The 19,695-nt window shown below is 35.5% G+C and overlaps 2 protein-coding genes across 2 annotated transcripts; both read left to right on the top strand.

Moving 5' to 3' along the window:
• Positions 1-766: 766 nt before the first annotated feature.
• LOC132275944 (single myb histone 4-like) lies at positions 767-10,399 on the top strand. The gene is made up of 6 exons (XM_059777159.1): positions 767-1,051; positions 3,609-3,820; positions 6,561-6,645; positions 9,148-9,231; positions 9,824-10,100; positions 10,179-10,399. Exons 1-6 carry the CDS (start codon positions 902-904, stop codon positions 10,208-10,210), a joined length of 840 nt encoding a protein of 279 aa, XP_059633142.1. The 5' UTR covers positions 767-901; the 3' UTR covers positions 10,211-10,399.
• A 2,300-nt stretch (positions 10,400-12,699) lies between these two features.
• On the top strand, positions 12,700-18,286 carry LOC132275943 (eukaryotic initiation factor 4A-15-like). Its single transcript, XM_059777158.1, has 6 exons — positions 12,700-12,836; positions 15,266-15,335; positions 15,517-15,623; positions 15,922-16,352; positions 17,049-17,717; positions 17,919-18,286. The coding sequence occupies exons 2-5, from the start codon at positions 15,268-15,270 to the stop codon at positions 17,682-17,684; spliced, it is 1,242 nt and encodes a 413-aa protein (XP_059633141.1). The 5' UTR covers positions 12,700-12,836; positions 15,266-15,267; the 3' UTR covers positions 17,685-17,717; positions 17,919-18,286.
• Positions 18,287-19,695: the final 1,409 nt, after the last annotated feature.

Here is a 19,695-nt window from a genome sequence, read left to right as displayed (position 1 = left end):
CCTGTTCTTTCCATCCTCCCAAAAGCACCTACCATTCCACCGCTACCCACAGCCACATCCACCACTTCTCTTTACATATATATATATATATATATATATATATATATATATATTTATAACCCTAGTTGCCGTCGACGTCGCAAATGCATCACCGCCGTGTCATCCCCGCTGCTAGCTAGTCACCCTCATCGGAACCCAATCTCGTCGCCCTGGTCGTCACCATCACGGGAGCCCAAAAGAAAGACTTGCAGAAGTTCTAAACGATCTAATCTTCTCTCATGTCGACCGATCTCATGAACTACGAATGTTTCCATCAAAATTTTGAATCCAAAGGTTGTGGGTGAAGAGGTGGTGGTCCGGTGGTGGCTGCGATGGTGAGTGATTTAGTGGGTTTGGGTAGATAGAAGGTGATGAGGGAAGAAAAAATGGGTGGCTGGTATTGATCTTACACAAAGGGCAATTTGGTCTTTAAAGAGTTTTGATATTTTATCATTAATAGTAATAAAATATTAAAGGACAATTTCGACTTTTCATAACCTTTTAGGGGTTGTCTGGATGCAATTTTTTGTAAGGGGGTGTCATTGTTCAAAAAAGCTCCAACTTGTATATAGTTATTAATATGGCAAACTTTAGGAGGTGTCATTATAATTAACCCTTTATATTTTAAGAATTTTATTAGTGTCTGTTAATTTTGAAGACAGTCCAGTAACTTTCAAAGACACACCACACCTTAGGTTCTCGACTTCTTGGTCTTCTTATTTCTAAATTTCAATTTTATTTGAGGTGCAAAAATATTTCATAATTCTATGAGCTTTGACCAATTAACGCTTCGACAAAGCCTAGGCCACCTAGCAACCAGAGATCAGCGAAGGAAGGGGTTTAAACAGTTACAGAGAGAGAGATGGGTAACCCTAAGCAGAAGTGGACATCGGAAGAAGAAGAAGCACTCCGTGCAGGCGTTGCAAAGCACGGTACCGGCAAGTGGAAGAACATCCAGAAAGATCCCGAATTCAATCACCTGCTTTTCTCCCGCTCCAACATTGATCTCAAGGTCTTCTTTCTTCTTTATATTCGCGCGCGCGCGCACACACACAATATGTATCTGTGATTCTTGAGTTATATTTCTGATTTTCCCATATCACTTTCTTGTTTCATTGTAGTCAGTAACTTGTCGGCACTGAAATTAATATGTTCAGAACTGCCCTAGTAGAATTATTTATATTTACTTCAGATGATAATACAAAGGACTTAAAATATATTTCGTAAAAGTGAGATTAGTAAACACATGGAAAATTGATTGGTCCAAGGACTGCGCGGTCATTATTTAGGATCAAGAATCAAGATATTGTGACATATTCGAAGAGTCTTTAATCTTAAACAATGGATTATTTGGTGGATTGATTACTTGATTTTTCGTTTTGGTATAAAGTGGGAGGTGGTGGTAGTCTCGGGAATGAGAGAAAAAAGGAGGTGCTTCATAAGGGGTGTCACTTATTTGGAATCTTAGGTACATTTACATATATTAACATATAGAGATCCTGCTTAAAAGTTGAGGCATAATAGGTATAGTACAGTTGGCCCTGTTGTAGTTTGTATAATGTTTCCGAGTGTGAATATAAAAAAAGTACCATTGAAATGCTATCTAAATGCCGCCTCATATTGGATGTCTCTTGTTGAGTTTGTAAATTATATAATTATGAGGTTTTGATTTTGATTTTGATTGTTTGTGTGTATCAGCATGACCTGTCACACATTGTCGCTGACCTCTTGAATGCGAGTTTTTGTCAAGCTCCGAGTCAATACAATTTTGTCATTCGACAAAACTTTTAAGGGGTATGTTTGAGCTATGTTGTAGTTTGGTAGCGTGTTGACTCATGTTTAGGGAATTGTAATATAAAAAACAGAGACTGATAGAGTGATGTAGGACAAAGGAGTAGCCTTGAATAGGTAAAAACTTACGGAAGCTGAAATTCAAACAACTAGGGCTGAAATTTGGAGGTTTGATAGTAGAAATGCGGAGAAATCAAGGAGAAAATAAATAGAATAAGAGCTGCCTATTGGAATTACACCAATAGGGTCTAGGCATCACACATAGTGACGGCCTCACACCCTCACATCTTGTGAAAAGTTCAAAGACCTTTTTTTTTTTTAATTCATTAATGGACTAAGTCTCCAAGATTATATTCTACCCCTTTTACAGCATCTTATGACCCTTCAATTTCCCCTAATTGAGGTAATCGATACTTGACTCTAGCATAATAAAAATAATCACCCCATAATTGAGGTAATCAATATTTGACTCTAGGATTACTTATCAAAAAAATAATATTTGACTCTAAGATTACCCCATAATTGAGGCAATCAATTGACCCTTGGATTACCCCATAATTGAGGTTATCAATACTTACCTAGTAGTATAATTAAAGTAAATAAAAGTTGTCCAAAGCTTCCAATTATTCAAAACTCCATGTGGAACCATATTATCTAGCCTATGCCAGCTCGAATCTTAGAATCCTCCTTTTGGCGCCTTTTATACATCTTTAAAGATCTTTGCCATTGATCTCCATTATAGAGATAGCTCGACAAATGGTGTTGAACGCGTTGACTTATTGTAAATTGAAAAGTACCAAAGACATATTACACCTGCTGGTTTTAAAGTATATTAGCGTTTTTTTTTCGGTTATCATTTCCTAATTGATGATATAATTAAAGGAATGTTAGATTTTTAGGAATCCTCTGGCAGATGGATTCTCTTGTGCATGCCTTGTCATTTTATGTAAGACAAATTTTGTTGTCTAGTATATCGAGGGATTTTTTTATAGAGGATTTTTTTTTCCCTAGTTGGTACTCACATACGCATGCCTCCATTGAGGCTCGAATCCCTGACCTCTCTTTGAGAAGCAGGAGCTTGGTACCGCTAGGCCACTAGCCTGTTGGTGATTTTTTTTTTTTTCGTTTTTTTTTTTTGGGTTCCTTAAAAAGATAAAAAAATGCTACTGTGGGCTGACACTGAAATATTTCTACATACATCCTGAATTCTGAAAGCTGACATATGATCAAGAGTATCGACATCCAACATTTCAGCAAGCTGCAGTATTTTTTTCATTTAATTTATGATTATTATTATTATTAATTTTTTTTTTTTTTTTTTGGGGGGGCGGGGGCGGAAATGAGTGCAAATTCTCCAGTTTATAGATGGGACCGATACCATGATTGCTTGTGATGTTGACTTGGCTGAGATATAAGCAAATACTTGTAGATACTGGACACAGCTCACTACAGAGGCACTCATCCTGTGAAAGCCATACTTGATTGCTGTTGTCTCTGCTGCTTAGATAGGGTTTTATATTCATGGATGTATATAAATACATACATATCTAATGTTCTCTATTTGCTATGTTTTTCAATTTTAGATTTCTCCAAGCACATAATAGCTAATACTACAAGACTGTTCACTGTAATAATTAACTGTATACAATGCATTGGATTTTAATCCCATTACCACCTCGGATTGTAGATATTGATAGATTTTATCAATGAATCATATTGTGTTAACACGACTTTCCAAGAATTTCCCATTTGTATCTTATTGCTGTTTTCTTACATAGGACAAATGGCGCAATATGAGTGTTAGTGCCAATGGCCCCCCTAGGGAAAAATCACGGACATCAAAAGCAAAGGCCAATCCAGATGCTCCCACTACTCAATTGTCCAATGGGCAGATTGTTGTTTCTGCCACTCCAATTTCAAATGTTGCACCAATGGATGCAGTCATGGACGATTCTTCGAAGTGCATTCTTGATGGGAAAACTGCTTCAAAGTAGGACACCTTTTCCCCCTATTTTACTTATCTTTTTTTCTCTTTTTATGCAACAATGTTGATTATTGCATGATATTATGCCACTTGTTATGTATTTATTCAATGCATAAATTGTTTTATTTGATGAATGAGCTAATATTTGCTTAGTGTCTACACAACTTGGAGATAACAAAGGAAAACAATCTTTATTGGTGATATGAAACATTATATTTTACAACGGTTGTAGCCTAGTGTTCCTTCCTCACCTTTCAAAATGGAACAGTCAATGGTTCAAGTCCCGTAGGGACAAAGTTGGTGAGTGAGTTTCAACTAGGGGTAAAAAAAAGACGCTGTATTTATATATATATAAATAAAACTTGTGAAGTGGTGGCAAAGCTTTGTGATAGCACCGCTAGTTGAGAAGGTAACAAGGGTCCACAAAATGTACGCTGAAGCCTAGGATCTTGTTTCATCTGATTAGTAGATAAGAAGTTGGTTGTTCAATCATTATGTCCCTCTCATGGTCCTCGATTAATTATTTTCAGATTTTGCACTTCTACATGCAGATAAAATATAGATGTTAATGCTTGAGGCATTGCATTCAGTTTTTATTTTATTTTATTTTTTTTTAAAATTGTTTGGCTGCAAATATATGCATGAAGTCAAGTAAATTATTCTTTAATTTCTCACATATGCACCCATGCTCTCTCCTTTGCCATTGTGAAAATGTACCAGTCATACGTTCTGTGTAGCCAATTGAATACAGTTTCTTGTTTGCATGAAAATTGTAAATTGAGCATGGTCAGAAGGTTTATTAGTAAATGGCTAATGGGAGGTGGGATGTATCATTTCATTATGCAGCAATAACCTCGATTCCTTGATGATAGATTTATTAACTAGCTTATCATTTTGAAGCCAAATTTCTCTCTCTCGCAACACCCCCCCTCCCCCCATGGTTACAAAATTGCTATTATCAAGAATATCAATTCACAGTTTACCACCTCCTCGTGGCAGTTGGGATTTGTTTAGATGCATATATAGAATATGTCCTACTTTCACCTTAAAACAGCTTGATGTAGGAAAATTCTTAGAAGTTCAGAATAAATTAAGTCATGCTGCGTACAGTCATTTATTTGCTTGGCTAAGGCCTAAAATGCTCCTGGTTCTAGGATTGGTGAATATGGAAGCAAGGTTGTCAGGATCAGGATTCCACGTAGGATCGACAGGGTGTTCATAGGATCGGCTTGAGGATTGTAAGCTTCTACAAAACTAGTAGAAAAATAACTCTCTATGACAAGACAAGTTGATTAAATGCTTGTCTATGACCGGATCAGATATACAAGTTAACATATTTATTTAATCAAGTGTTGGCTTAATTGTGGATGTTGAGTGGCTGTATGACAAGACATGAGACATTAAAATTAGAATGAACACATTCGTGATAGAGATGTTAAAAAATAGGACGAACACCTCGTTCATGAAAAGTTGGAAGTGACTCCAATCTGGAATGGGATGTAAGAAAGTTGGTTAAATGCATGTCCAATGCAGCAACAGTGTACTGATACCAGCACCTCTGGTAAAAATGGCACGATCTAGTTTCAGGGTGTTGCAAGTATTGGGGGAAGACCAAATAGGGCATGGGCTGAGGTAGTAGGGAAAGAAATAAGGGAGTAAGCTTTAAGCAAAACGACGGCTTTAGATAGGCCAAAATGGTGAAATAAGATTCGTGTCTCCCTACATAGTCATGGCAACTTGACAAGGCATTGTGCGAGTTGAACATACTGCATAAGTAATCTTTTAGAGGCGTTGTTTTCAGGAAGGTGCTGAGAAATGAGTTAACCTTGAAAGGAAGTCCAATGTTATTATGCTAATGAAGAATAGATTTTTCAAGATGCTCATAACTAAAAGTTACCCACTAAGTAACTTGACAGGATGGCCTTCTATTATTAAAATAGAGATTCAATAAGCTGATTCATACTAAGTTGATTTCTGTGGAAGTAAATTTAGTGGATAGTTAAGGCTCTGTTGGGCTTAACTTCCTACATCGAGAAGAGCTATGTGAAAATGGGCTTTGTGGGAAGTCCTTCAAAACTTTGCGCCAACAAATTCTCTTTCGTAAATACATATTCACGATGTGTTCAAGATCCCCTTTTCAAACCTCACAGTTCCCCATTGAAATCAGCCTGAAGTTAGGTTCAATAATGAAAGTATATAGTCTTTACATGAACTGTTGAAACAGGTAAACATGCACATGGAGAGAGAGAGAAAAAAAGAAGGGAGTAGGGTCTCCTTTTGGAACATGAGAAGGTCCAATGGGGAAAACAAAAAGTAAGGAAGGAAAAAAGAGTGGAAAGGCCTCTCTACCCTTTGAATCACTCCGTTATAGGTTTATAATTTTATATAGGAATCGGGGTGACTTGTACATGTAAAAGTATTGGGAAGTTATCGAGTAAATTTCCACCCACCTTCATGCAAAATTGTTCAAATGGCTAATCCAGAAAGCATCTGCTATTACACCCAACTAAAATAAAATAGAAGCAATGCTTGATGGGCTTTGGATAAACTCAGCAAACACCCATTTGATATCATGAAAGGACTTCCATGGCCTGGAAGCCAGTTTTTACTCCCAAAAGCCCTCAAAATCTCTGCCAATGTTGTTAAGGTTTTTTGTTTGGATAATTCTCCTAGTTTTTTCTAATAGCCATATTTTTTGTGGGTGATGCTCCAGCTCAACATTATTGCTTTCATGCTGTGCTTTCAGGTACAATGCAATGATTTATGAAGCACTTTCAACCCTGAAGGAGCCAAATGGATCAGATACTAGTGCACTTGTTAGTTTTATTGAGGTCTGACTGAAGTGTACCACCATATCTACTTGCTTTCTATTTTTCTCTTATCTATTGATTTACGTAGCAGAAAGCTAGATATTAAAATTTTGAAGATTTAGCTTTATTATTCTTGAAGTGAGATTATATTTATAACATGTCGACGGGAAATGCATGAAGGAAGATGAGATATCAAAGCTGAAACTATTTTATGATGTTTTTTTTTTTGATAAGTAAAACTATTTTATGATGTTTATTTAGCTGAATCCTTTATTTATTTGTTTGTTTATTTTATTTAACTCAACTCAACTCAACTCAAATCCTTTTCGCAAGTCAAGTCAAATCTTTTAACTGTTTTGGTACTTTCTTTAGTTCGAGTTATGAAAAAATATATATATATATATTTAAAACAGCTCCTTAGGTCACGGTGAATGGTGACTTCTTTTCTCTCATGTCTCCATCAAATTTGTTGGTTTAGGCAATGGCTGATGGTGAAAGCTATTCAATCTTTCAAGAAAGAGGCAGTCGACTTTAAATTTTTATCACTCTTTTTGATGCCTCAAATTAACAGATTTAGAAGCTGAATTTTTGGCCAATGAAGCACCTTGCTTTCCAAGGATTTCTTGCGCAAAGAGATGCTGCATATCCTTGTGGCTCTTCTTGGCACTTTTTGTTACACTGTTTGTTTCTTTTCTCTTGAACAAAATCATTTCCTCCATCTTTGGTTTGCTTATGCCTTTAACAAAAATTTTCATTATTATTGTTTTTTTTCTTAAGAAAAATGCACCCTAGATACTAGTTTTTATTAACATATAATTATTGATTAAAAGGTTGTATTGGTTGATTAGGTCTTTAAAGTAATCTGGATAAACGATTTTGATTGATGGACTCTGAGGGATATGACCATTAGCCTAGGCGGCGTAGGCTATGATAAAGCCCGAACTACTTATCAAAAAAAAAATTGATAAAGCCCGAACTATATCTAGAGGGAGGGGGGTCATTAGGTCTCAAAAATAATATTAACTAAATTTAACAATAATTTAAATTTTAACTAACCTTAAATAACTGAAATTCAGTTCTTAACAAACAACTACTACATGGCAGTTAGTCCAGGCAGAAGAATGGTTTACAATCCTAGGTATCAGATTCTGAAAAGAAAACTCACCATTTTTTGTGTGGAATACCCTATAGGGTAAAAATCACGGCAGTTGAAAAAGAAAAGAAAAGAGAAAAAAATCAAGGCAGTTAGTCCAGGCAGAAGAAAGGTTTACAATCCTAGGTATCAGACTCTGAAAAGAAAACTCACCATCTATATGCAGTGATGACAGAAACGGATATCTAGCAATTAGGTTGCTAGGATGCACTCAAGTTTGCCTCGTAATGCTTTATATTGCTCAGAGTATGCCCATATATGTTACATATATTTTCCGGGAACATAGGGCCTTTATATAGACGACTTTTGAGGTTGAAAAGATTAGGGTTTTAGTAGTTAATACCTTTCTAGAAACTCTTATTTAGACGTTTTTATCGATTGAGTCTCAGGTTCGATCGATTGAACCTAGTCCAGTGAGGCACGATAAACTTAATAACAATTTTTTATTTTTTTTTCACACTTGATACTCACACACACATGCCTCCATGGAGGCTTGAACCCTTGACCTCCCTTTGGGAAGTAAGGGACTGATACCGCTAGGCCACTGGCCCATTGGTAACTTAATAACAATTTAATGCATTCTCAAACAAATTTTTAAGGATCGAAACATGTAAATCACAATTCACAACCCTAACATGTTTAATGATAAGAATGCATGAATATGAACACTAATTTTGGTTTGTGCATAATTTGACAGCCGAAATAACCTTTGTATCCTTGTTGAAGTTTAAAATCTTTGTTTTTCCAGATAATTAGCTAAACTATCTTTTGAAAAGTATAAATAAACTAGGAATTAAAAATAATGCAGTTCCCGTTTTGAACGAAAATTTTCAACCAAATCCTATTGACCAAACAGACTAGAGAGCATGTTGCTTGGTAATCATGCTTAGTGTTTTCATGGTGGTTCAGGAGAATGTTGTTAAAATCACCCCCTTTGTAATGTTTGGACTTTGTACTAGGTTACATTCGTGGCCTAGCGGTATCAGACCCTTCCTTTCCAAAGGGAGGTCAAGGATTCAAGCCTCATGTGTGTGTGAGTTACCAACTAGGAAAAAAAATTGTTGAGCTTTTCATTACCAATTGTTTTAACTTGCGTGTAGACATTCATAATATACCTGTGTCGTTATGTTCTTTAAGAAGCCATTCTTTCTGAACCAATATTTTCTAGCTATAAATAGCTAATACTAGTTGTTTTCTTAAAAATATATATGCTTCTATGTATGCATTCGTTAGTGCGATCAAATTCTTATGAGGTGTTACTTGATCCCTGGCAACTATTATTACTATCATATACCACTATTACTACACTATCCATGATGTTTGACACTATGAAAATTGACGATGTCTTGAATTCTTGATAATTTATGCAGCAAAGGCATGAGGTGCCCCAGAACTTTAGAAGGTTATTGAGTTCTAGACTAAGAAGGCTTGTTGCACAAGACAAGCTTGAAAAGGTGAATGTTCTTAATTCACAGTGTAATTAATTCCTAATTTATTTTAGCAACCATCTGTTTGATCATGTACAGTTTTGTGGCTGTTTAAATGTTGACTTCATGTTTAATTTTAATATAATATTAACACGTCAATAAATTTCAATATTCTGTAAGAAGTTATAAATATTATAAAAAGGTTGGTCAGGTGATTTTAGGTCAGCTTGAGCTTGAACAGAACTGTACCATACCAAAATCAACTTACTGCCAGTCCCACTTCATGTAAAAGTATCAACTGTAGTTGAAAATTTCCACAATATGTAATTGGCTTTGGTAAGTCAAAATTGAGGTTTACAACTGTTTGTTTGATCAAAGTAATACCAACTAATCATTATTGACAAAGTAGCCTAATTTCTTACCCTTTGGTTTTTACTAAACTAAAAACAAGAGAAGTCTCCAGAACAGAAGCGGAGGAAAACAAACATAGGAAAGCAAGGAATTAATTCAGTGAAGCAGTGGACTGGAAGCATTGCAATATATATTCTTACTGTGAAAGTTGTCCCCATATTTTGAAAAAAGAAATTGGCTTTTTCAGTTATCGTACACTAAAATGCAGGTCCAGAATTGCTGCTACAAGATTAAGAAGGACGTCTTGCTCAGTACAAAAACACCTACCCCGAAACAGAAAGATATCCGACCAAGACAAATACAAACCAGTTGTTATCTCGGGGATACAGTTGAAGATGCATCAGTTGCTGCTGCCTACAAGATTGCAGAAGCAGAAAACAAATCATTTGTAGCAGCTGAAGCAGTTAAGGAGGCAGAGAGGGTTTCAAAGATGGCTGAAGAGACAGATTCAGTGCTAGTGTTGGCAAAAGAGATCTTGGAAAGATGTAATACTAAAAATCTACATTCTCGTTTTTCCCACTCTTTTCCCATCTATAACACATTCTATTTTCTTCCTTTGACAGGTTCGCGTGGTGAAATTGTGCTAATGGCATAGGACACGGATGCACATCTTATTCAAGGAACCTCTTCTTTAGAATCCTGTAAATTTAATATCCCGTGCTTGCTTTATTTTCTTCACTGTAATAAAGTATAACAGGCTGGTTTTGCGTTAATTATTAAATTTTATATAACCTATCAAATGGACATTGTGATAAGGTAAATTATGGGAGTGTTTTATTCTGTAGCATCACTGTACAATCTTTCTTTATTAGTGCTGTGACTGCTGTCAGTGCGATGTTTTGGAGGACTTTGGGGTATTTGCTAGTCTGCATGGCTGCTTATTAGTAAATAGATGGGAAAAGTTCTGCAAATCCGTCACTTTATGAGTCATGAAAAGTACAACTGAGCTCGACTAGAGATTAACGTAGAAAACCTCTTTACTGGGCAGCTGATGACTTCGAAAATATATGAAGAGAAGGTCTGAAACTGTATTCGTTAAAGGAATCTCAGGTTTCTGTTAAGCTGGACTTATGTTCATTCAGATTCATGCTTTGCTCTGACTGTTGGAGTTCTATGACGCAAGTTGAAGGTCATGGTGTACTAGAAATTTAGAAGCAATATATAAAAGCTACCTGTGTTTTTAGGTCGTGTTTTTGTTTTCGTATTCTATACCTTACTCTTGGAATTTAATGTAGGCAAATCCTTTTTGTTGTTTCTTCTTGCGATAGAAAATAAGAGCGCTAGTCCCCACAGCGGTAGCACAAGATCACCTCCGCTGCTGTGTTATTGACTTCAGCTGTCATTGCAACTTTCACGGTGTGGGTGCTACTGTAAGATCATACCATCTGTACGAATGAAGGGCGAGGGTTCATGGTTACCAAGCTGGCTTACCCTCATCGTGAACATGGCAAATTCTGGTTTAGTGGAAGTGATCAAGAATTGTCATCTCAAGTTTCCTGCATTGGTGGCTACTTGTCTCACAGAATACATGAGCTTAGCCTTGTTCTTGCTCTTGTAGAAGTGCAGTGTGTATGAGAGTGAAAGGAAAAAGTAATTGAAAGACGCTTGAGCTCATCGAAACCAAATGTGGATTGTGACTCTCTAATCTAAAAGGTTCTATGAAACACGTTCTAGAGAAATTTAAATTCTATCTATATTGGTTTTGGCGAGTTCTAATCCAAAGAATTAGATTAATATTCATCTTAATGAACCTTATCCAAAAGAAATCATCCTAGTGAAGTAGAAGTTGCTTTAGTTCATTTTCTTTTTACTTCGAAGTTTGGTATAGGTTTAGACAAGGAATCCGATTCCGTCCTGCATCGCAAAAAATATATGAAAAAGTAATTGTTTTTGTTGCATAAGTGATGTAATGTAATTTGATAATGAAGTTGTTGTATAAATAATATAATGCACAAGGCCTGGCACATAATGAAATACCACATTATATAGAATTCATGTTGCATAAATGATGAAATACAATAAGAATACTCATATGATTTAATGACACATTTTTGAAAAGAAAAATAAAAAGATTTAATGCAATATGATGAAATTCACATGTTACATTATTTAATAATACGTTATATGAAATGACACAAAATAAAATTCAAATTCTTAAACTAACACTTTTTGATTCGTATATATTATAACAAAGATTGAACATTAAAGATAAATAGGATAACAAAAGGGTGAACATTGAAGTCAAAATGAAATATAAAAAACATTTGTACTTTTTTAACGAACTTAGTTGTGCATCCACATTCCATAGGACTAGCACATCACCCTCTCATAGATAAAATAGATGGAAAAAATACCATTTGTTATTTATTTTTTAAAATTATAAATATTATGTGATATTAATATTAGGATATGGGGTTGTGGGGTCGGTATTGTAGTTTGAGATAGATCCAAATTGCCTTGTCTAAGAGAGTTTCAAATTCAAAAAAAAAAAAATTAGGATATGAGTTCTAACTAGTGAAAAAGTCTTTAAAATAACTATGAGAGCTATTTTAAACATATGGTAAAACAATTTTTTCTTTTGTCGTTGATGATGATGATGATGTGTTACCAATTTTAATGATAAGGTGTCACTGACTCACTAACAACCATTTGATACAAATTATGTAATATCCTGTATAAATGTATCATATACAAAAATAGGTTCACGTGTGGTAATTTAATTTATTAATAATACAGGAGAATGACATATCTCCTGTTCTAGTAAAGTTTTTACTGTAAGTCAGAATAAACTATTATTGTAAAGTTCGAATCATACCTTTTGGACTCAAAATACTTTATACCCGGTCGTCCTCGTCAGCCTTGGTATATACAGAGTATACCATAAATAAAAATAATAATAATAAAAAATAATAATAATAAAAAGTGTTGGTTGGTTCAAAAGCCACGTGTACATGTGTAAGGCCGTTGAAAAAGTTTGGAGGGTGATCAGTTCAAAAGTTGGGGGGTAAATTCGGGAACTCAAAAGTAGGGGTGATCCCTTTTTGGCACATCGTATCCTCACTTCTTTCGCATCTCGTACTCAGTTTGCCCATTCCTTCAACTCCACGGAGTAGATCCGAGGAGTTTGGGAAAACCCTAACTTCTTCTACATCGCTCTTTCTCTCTCTCTCTCCATCGACCATCAATTTCTTCATCGTCATCATAATCGTAATCATCACCAGGTCTTTGCTTTTGATCTTAAAAATCTGCTTAATCTATTTAATATATGTGCATGTTCTTTGATGATAGTATTGTTTTATGTATGCTGATTTATAAGTACATTGGTGTTTTTAATTTAGAATTGCTTTTCAATAGACTGTTATTTTAATATGGATTAGTTCATTGTTATTGATATTGTCCCGTTTAATTTATGTTGCTGTGATTTGTATTTAATCTAACGTTTCTGCTTTTTCATACTCATACTTCCATAGCATGGGACTGTATGTAATTGTGTATAAGTTGCATATAGAATTATTATGAGGAATGCTATCATGTTGATAGCCTTCTCATGGCAAGCTCTCTTTTTTTAATCAATAAATTTGGAAGATTATTTAAATGACTTATTTGATTTTTAATAAAGAGAGCTCATGCCTCTTGTTATGAGAGGGCTCTCGTAATAGCATTACTTAATTATTATTGTATGAGGCGTTTAAGTGTGAGGAGTAGTTTTTTATATTGAGAAATTTACGTGTTAGTCCTACTTTTGCACTCTGATGACAAATAAGTCCTAAAAAGTTTTCATAGGACAATGAAGTCCTACTTTTCATACAAATTTCCAACAAAGTTCTATAACTAAAACAATTCCTCCTTCACCCTTTTCATATATCATGTGTGTTGCTTGACTAATTTTCTCCAAACAATTTTGCTAAAAATTTGATTGAAAATAAATAATTTAAGAAAAAAGGCTTTATTTCAATTCACCGCTGATTAAGGATGGCAATGGGGCGGTTTGGGGAGGGGATCTCATTCCCCCATCCCCATTCCCGTTTAATTTTTTCACCCTTATAACCGCCCCAAAACCCACCGGGTTTTTCAAAGCAGTCTCCATCCCATCCCCATTTACATAATCGATTTCCCAAAACTGCCCCAGACGGGGCAGGGTTCCGCTGGGGTGGGGAATTTTTCTATCCCTACTTGCGGCTTTCTTTTTTTTCACAAGACTCAAAGACATGAAACGAAATGAGGTCTAGGGTTTTCTCTTATCTCAAGACAGTTTTGGAGAATCTATTTTTTCACAAGACAGTTTTGGAGAATCTATTTTACTAATATATCATAGTATGTAAGGGTAATTTAATAAATTTATAGTATATTCGGGGCGGGGCAAACCTCCCCCAAAACCTGTCGGGTTTTTCAAAGCAGCTCCCATCCCCGTCCCATTTACATAATAGATTCTCCAAAACTGTCTCGGGGAGGGGCGGGGTGGGGATTTTTGCCATCCCTACCGCTAATGTGGACCAATAATAGATGGACACGTCCTATTTAATTAGCAAATCAAAGATCTTTAATTACCAAATTAGAAATGGTAGGGTACACACTTACTAGTATTATTCTTTGATTTTTTTTCTAATATTATAATTAAAGAGGACGTGTTCAATTGTTATTGGTTACATCCTCACTAGTGATGACAGTATTGTCCAATTTGATAACTTATTTAGATAACATTGTCTCAAATTTATAGAGATTTATTTTTTATTCTTTGGATTTTCTATTATTTTTTAAAAAAAGAAATATGAACTAAAAAAATTAAAACTAATAGAAATAATTCATCTATAATTCATAAATGTAATGCATGAAAATCATTTCATTGTATTTTAACATGTTGTGAATATTTAAGGAAAGTGAATTTGAAATAATTTGTCAAACGATTTAGGATTATTAATTTTTGTAACAATTAATATTTCTTTTAAATAGGTATTAGTTACAAAATGTTTGACGTAGAGAGAAATTTTTTATTTTAGTGAAAAAAGGCAGTAACAGTAATTTATAATAGAGGGAAATATTAGAAAAAAGTTCATTATTTATAGAATCTGAAGCTATTTGGAAATATTTCTCAAAAATAGGACTTTGTCTTTGTGAAAATCTTTAGGACTTATTTGTCTTTTGAGTTTGAAAGTAGTACTAATTGGTAATTTTCCCTTTGATATATTTGTCACTTATGAGAAACGTTATGGCTTGAGAATAACTATGAAATATCGGGCTTCTTCTAAACCTTTTAGTTGATTGAATTTGGACAGGAATAGTTTAGATCAACAATAAAAAAGAAACTGAAAAATCTCCTTATATGATAAAAGGATGGGTTCCTCACTTAATTGCATATAATTTTGAGAAGACATGTTCGTTTGTGTTGGTATCAATTTGTATTGTGTTTGTTGTTTGTTATTTATTTGTTATGATAACTTCTCACTCACACACACGCAAACACACTAATTACACTCCCCAGTGTATGTTTTGCCTACTCAACACCAAGGGAAGATTAGGGCTGCATCGTGCACACTAATACAGACAGGAAACTGAAACTTGTTTGGTATTTCACGATAGAATAATTTGGGCATATCCACAGTCACAGCGTTGTTCTTGTTTTGCTTAAGAATGATTTTTGAATTCTTAGCAGTCATGGCGGGTCTAGCACCAGAAGGATCACAGTTTGATGCCCGTCAATATGATGCCAAAATGAATGATTTGTAAGAACTTATTGCTCGCTTTTAAATTACTCATCATTTTGGTGTTGGCTGTACATGCGAGGGTTAATGGGTGTATGGCCATGTTCCATTTACATTTATTATCTAAACATCAACTTAAGATTTAAAAGTTTGACATGTTTGTAGTGTGGATACTGATTGTCTTCCTTGCTTTACGGTCCAGACTTTCAGCTGATGGGCAAGATTTCTTTACATCATATGATGAGGTTTATGACAGTTTTGACGCTATGGGTTTGCAAGAGAACCTTCTGAGGGGCATTTATGCATACGGTAGATTTAACTATGTATCCGTTTTTTGTTTGTTACATGCAATATATATCGATCCCTTAAATTTTTTAATTTCAATGTCAAATTCATGGGCTCCTAATTTTCTAGTGCCTCTTTGTATGTCATCTTGTAAGTATTGATTGAATAAGACCTCAGTATGGAGGTTGGGCATCTCTTCTACAGGTGTACATACTTTGTAAATTGAAAGGTTGGGAAATGTCAATAATGATGTATTCTGAAGAACTCTGCTTTGCTTCGAATTATTATGGTGATGTATTGAGGATGGTTGGTACCTATGTAGGTTTTGAGAAACCCTCAGCAATTCAGCAAAGGGGAATTGTCCCCTTCTGCAAGGGTCTTGATGTAATTCAACAGGCTCAGTCCGGAACTGGGAAGACAGCAACTTTCTGCTCTGGTATTCTTCAACAACTTAACTATGGTATAGTGGAATGTCAGGCCTTGGTTTTGGCACCTACACGTGAGCTAGCACAACAGATTGAGAAGGTCATGCGGGCACTCGGTGATTATCTTGGTGTGAAGGTACATGCTTGTGTAGGTGGAACCAGTGTCCGCGAGGACCAGCGTATTCTATCAAGTGGGGTTCATGTGGTTGTTGGCACTCCTGGGCGTGTATTTGATATGCTACGTAGACAGTCCCTTCGTCCAGATTATATAAAGATGTTTGTATTGGATGAGGCAGATGAAATGCTCTCACGAGGTTTCAAGGATCAGGTCCTTTTACCTACTTTTTATTTTATTTTTTCTCTGCATTCTCTTCGGAGATTTGTTTGTTTGTTTGTTTTTTTAAATGCAATTTTCTAAAGTAACCAGACAAAAAGAAAAGTAATGAAATTTTTAGGTGGTATTATATAGTTGAAACAAATGAGGATAGAAAGAGAAGCTGTAATTATCAGGGCATGTGCAACAAATACCTTGTTATACACCTCCCACCTTTGTGGAGGATTGGTTCTATTCAAATTGAAGTGGCACTTGGGGAAGAGGATGTGTAAAGAGATTGACGTATGAGTCAGTTGAGGAAGGCGGAGGACATGGTGGTTACCAGTTAATGTGTACTTGAATCTTTGTCGAACTCGAGGAGGAAAATTTTAGTTTTAACCTACTCCAAGCTGCTGGGTTTTTGGTTCGTTTAGCTGTGCTAGATTGAAATGCAAAATTGCTAATCTCTGATGTACTTTCTTTATGCCATACGTGGCTTAAACTCTAGAAGAAATTTAGTCATATTAATCTTTTTTACCTTTACCTAGGATTGTATGTAATTTCTTTTTCTCCTCATCACAGTTTCTCACTGGGTTAAAGTTAGTTAGTTATGTCCATGTCATTCAAGATTGCTTTTCCTCGGTTTTCTGACACTCCAAGTCCATGGACTTATTCTTTGGTGTGCTCTAATGTTAAATTTTTTGTTTCCAGATCTATGATATATTCCAGCTCCTTCCTTCAAAAATTCAGGTTGGGGTGTTTTCTGCCACAATGCCTCCCGAGGCCCTTGATATCACAAGGAAGTTTATGAACAAACCTGTGAGGATTCTTGTGAAGCGTGACGAGCTCACCCTGGAAGGTATAAAACAGTTCTATGTTAATGTAGACAAGGAAGAATGGAAATTTGAGACACTTTGTGATCTTTATGAAACCTTGGCCATCACCCAAAGTGTAATTTTCGTGAACACGCGACGCAAGGTTGACTGGCTCACTGACAAGATGCGAAGCCGAGACCACACAGTCTCAGCCACCCATGGAGACATGGACCAGAACACGAGGGACATAATTATGCGTGAATTTCGTTCTGGGTCATCCCGTGTTCTCATCACAACTGATCTTCTGGCCCGTGGTATTGATGTCCAGCAAGTCTCTCTTGTTATAAACTTCGATCTCCCTACTCAGCCCGAGAACTATCTTCATCGTATTGGACGTAGTGGCCGGTTTGGGAGGAAAGGTGTTGCCATCAACTTCATCACAAGGGATGATGAGAAGATGATGCATGACATCCAGAAGTTCTATAACGTGGTAATTGAGGAGCTGCCATCAAATGTTGCTGATCTCCTGTAACAAGATTTTGTCTTCCTATTAGCAGTGAGAAAGGTAACCCTTTTCACATTTCCCCCCTTTCTACCCTCTTAACTTAAATGTTTGAGTTCATCTGATTATTGAGTTATATGAGTACCATATATTGGTAATGTGTAATCATCATTTCTAATTTGGTTGTGGGACACTCATTATTGAGTACTCATTTGCAATGTTTTGCTCAATATGGCGACGTAATTTTATAATTTTTTTTTGCAGCCGAATGTCAAAACGTAGTCTCAAGTAGCTGAGAAGGAACGATTTTCTGTATAGCAAAATTTTGCCGTGGATGAGGGCTAAGCTATTCTTTTGATGAACTTTTTTACAATAAATACAGAGAGGTTGCACGATTCCTACCACGCCCATATGGACATCTATTCTGTGCGTCTGTCATGTATTAGTATGGTAAACATTATTATATATGCCTCACAATTTTGGATTTCGCCGGCTTGCATTAAGGAACAATGGTGGTAGAAAATAAATTTGTATTAGGTTTTAAGGAATGTACTTTGATGAGAGATGATTGTAGGCCTGCATTAAGGAATGTACTTTGATGGACTTTCTCATGACCAATTTTTTTGTCTGCACTTTCTTTGTTGTTACTTAGTCCATTAACATTTGAGCCCTGCTTGCTAGCTGCAACATGGGCCATTTGTGTTTCACATGGGATCCGGATAGAAAAATGATTGGATATAAATGAGTGGATATGCAATACTATTTAATAACTTGAGCTTCTGGGTAAATGGGCAAGCGTCCACCCATACAGTTGATATTAGAGCGAGACCCAGTCCTTGATACGGTGCCACGCTAAGCGTCTGGCCCAGGTAGGTGGCCTGAGTCGCAATGAGGGCGTTGCGAGTTTAAGTGGAAGATAATGTAATAAGAGTCATTTGTCGCACATCGAATCCGGATGAAAAAATGATTGGGTATAAATAGGTCGATATGGAACACTACCCAACAACTTAAGTTTTGGACGAGTGCCCAACCATTACACTAGCTTACAACGCATGAAATGAAAGAAGGGTCAGAGTATTTATGCCCATACCTGAACTTTTACCCCATAACTTGTCCGGAAGGTTCATTAAATTATGAGAATTTATCAACAATTATATTTTATTTATACTTTTTCATTTTTCAAAGTGTAGTTTAAGTTCTCAAATTAACATGCAGGTGTTTGAGTTTTTTGTTACGGAGTAAACCAAAAAAAAAATGCTGTTAAATTTTTTTTGTTTAACATCAACGTGACCGGAAATTTGGTAGAAATCCCCAAATAATGGTCCCAACACCGACATATAATTTAATACCATAATTTTTTAGGGCATATAATTTAATAAAATCATACGTTTTAATGTGTTGACATTTAATCATGGTCTTACTAACGTGTGCCTGTGAGAGAGAGAGAGATTGGCTATATTGCTAATTATTCCGAATCATCATTTGGCATTAGTCAAATCCAAGAGCATAGTTAACATCAATGACTAGGATTGTCTTTTGCTTACAAATCGGAGGTTGTAGCTTGCTTCTGTGAAGTCAAATATATACTTTTGACGATGTCATTTTCTAACCTTTTAAAGAATTGCCTTTATGGGCTTAAAAATAAATAAAAATACATGAATATTAAATGATTTTTAGGAAGTAGTCGTGCGTTTTTAAAAATGATTTTGCAAGGCATAACAAAATAATAAGCGTTCCGTAGATATGTTATAGTAATACTTAGGTGGACCATTCGCCATTTGGTCCAATAATATAAATGGGAATGGTACGTGTGATATAGTTTATATTCTATGTAATTAAATGGACCACCCATTTTGTTGCCTTTGCTTGTACCATAAAATATTTGACACAAAACACAATGTCCCACCAGAACATGCTGTTGGGATCAGTTAATTAGGACAAAATTTCAAGACTCGATCGCTGAATTCACTATTCACCACAAAGTCTTTCCTCATTTGAATCTCGCCATTAGTAATAACTTTTTCCTTTAAAAAAATATTCA

This window comes from Cornus florida, unplaced genomic scaffold, assembly GCF_030987335.1.
Source record: "Cornus florida cultivar Cherokee Brave unplaced genomic scaffold, ASM3098733v1 CherokeeBrave_3.0.0_Hap2_Chr10, whole genome shotgun sequence".
NCBI lineage: Eukaryota > Viridiplantae > Streptophyta > Magnoliopsida > Cornales > Cornaceae > Cornus > Cornus florida.
The sequence above is the reverse complement of the archived record's forward strand: the minus strand, read 5'-3'. Positions and strand labels throughout refer to the sequence as shown.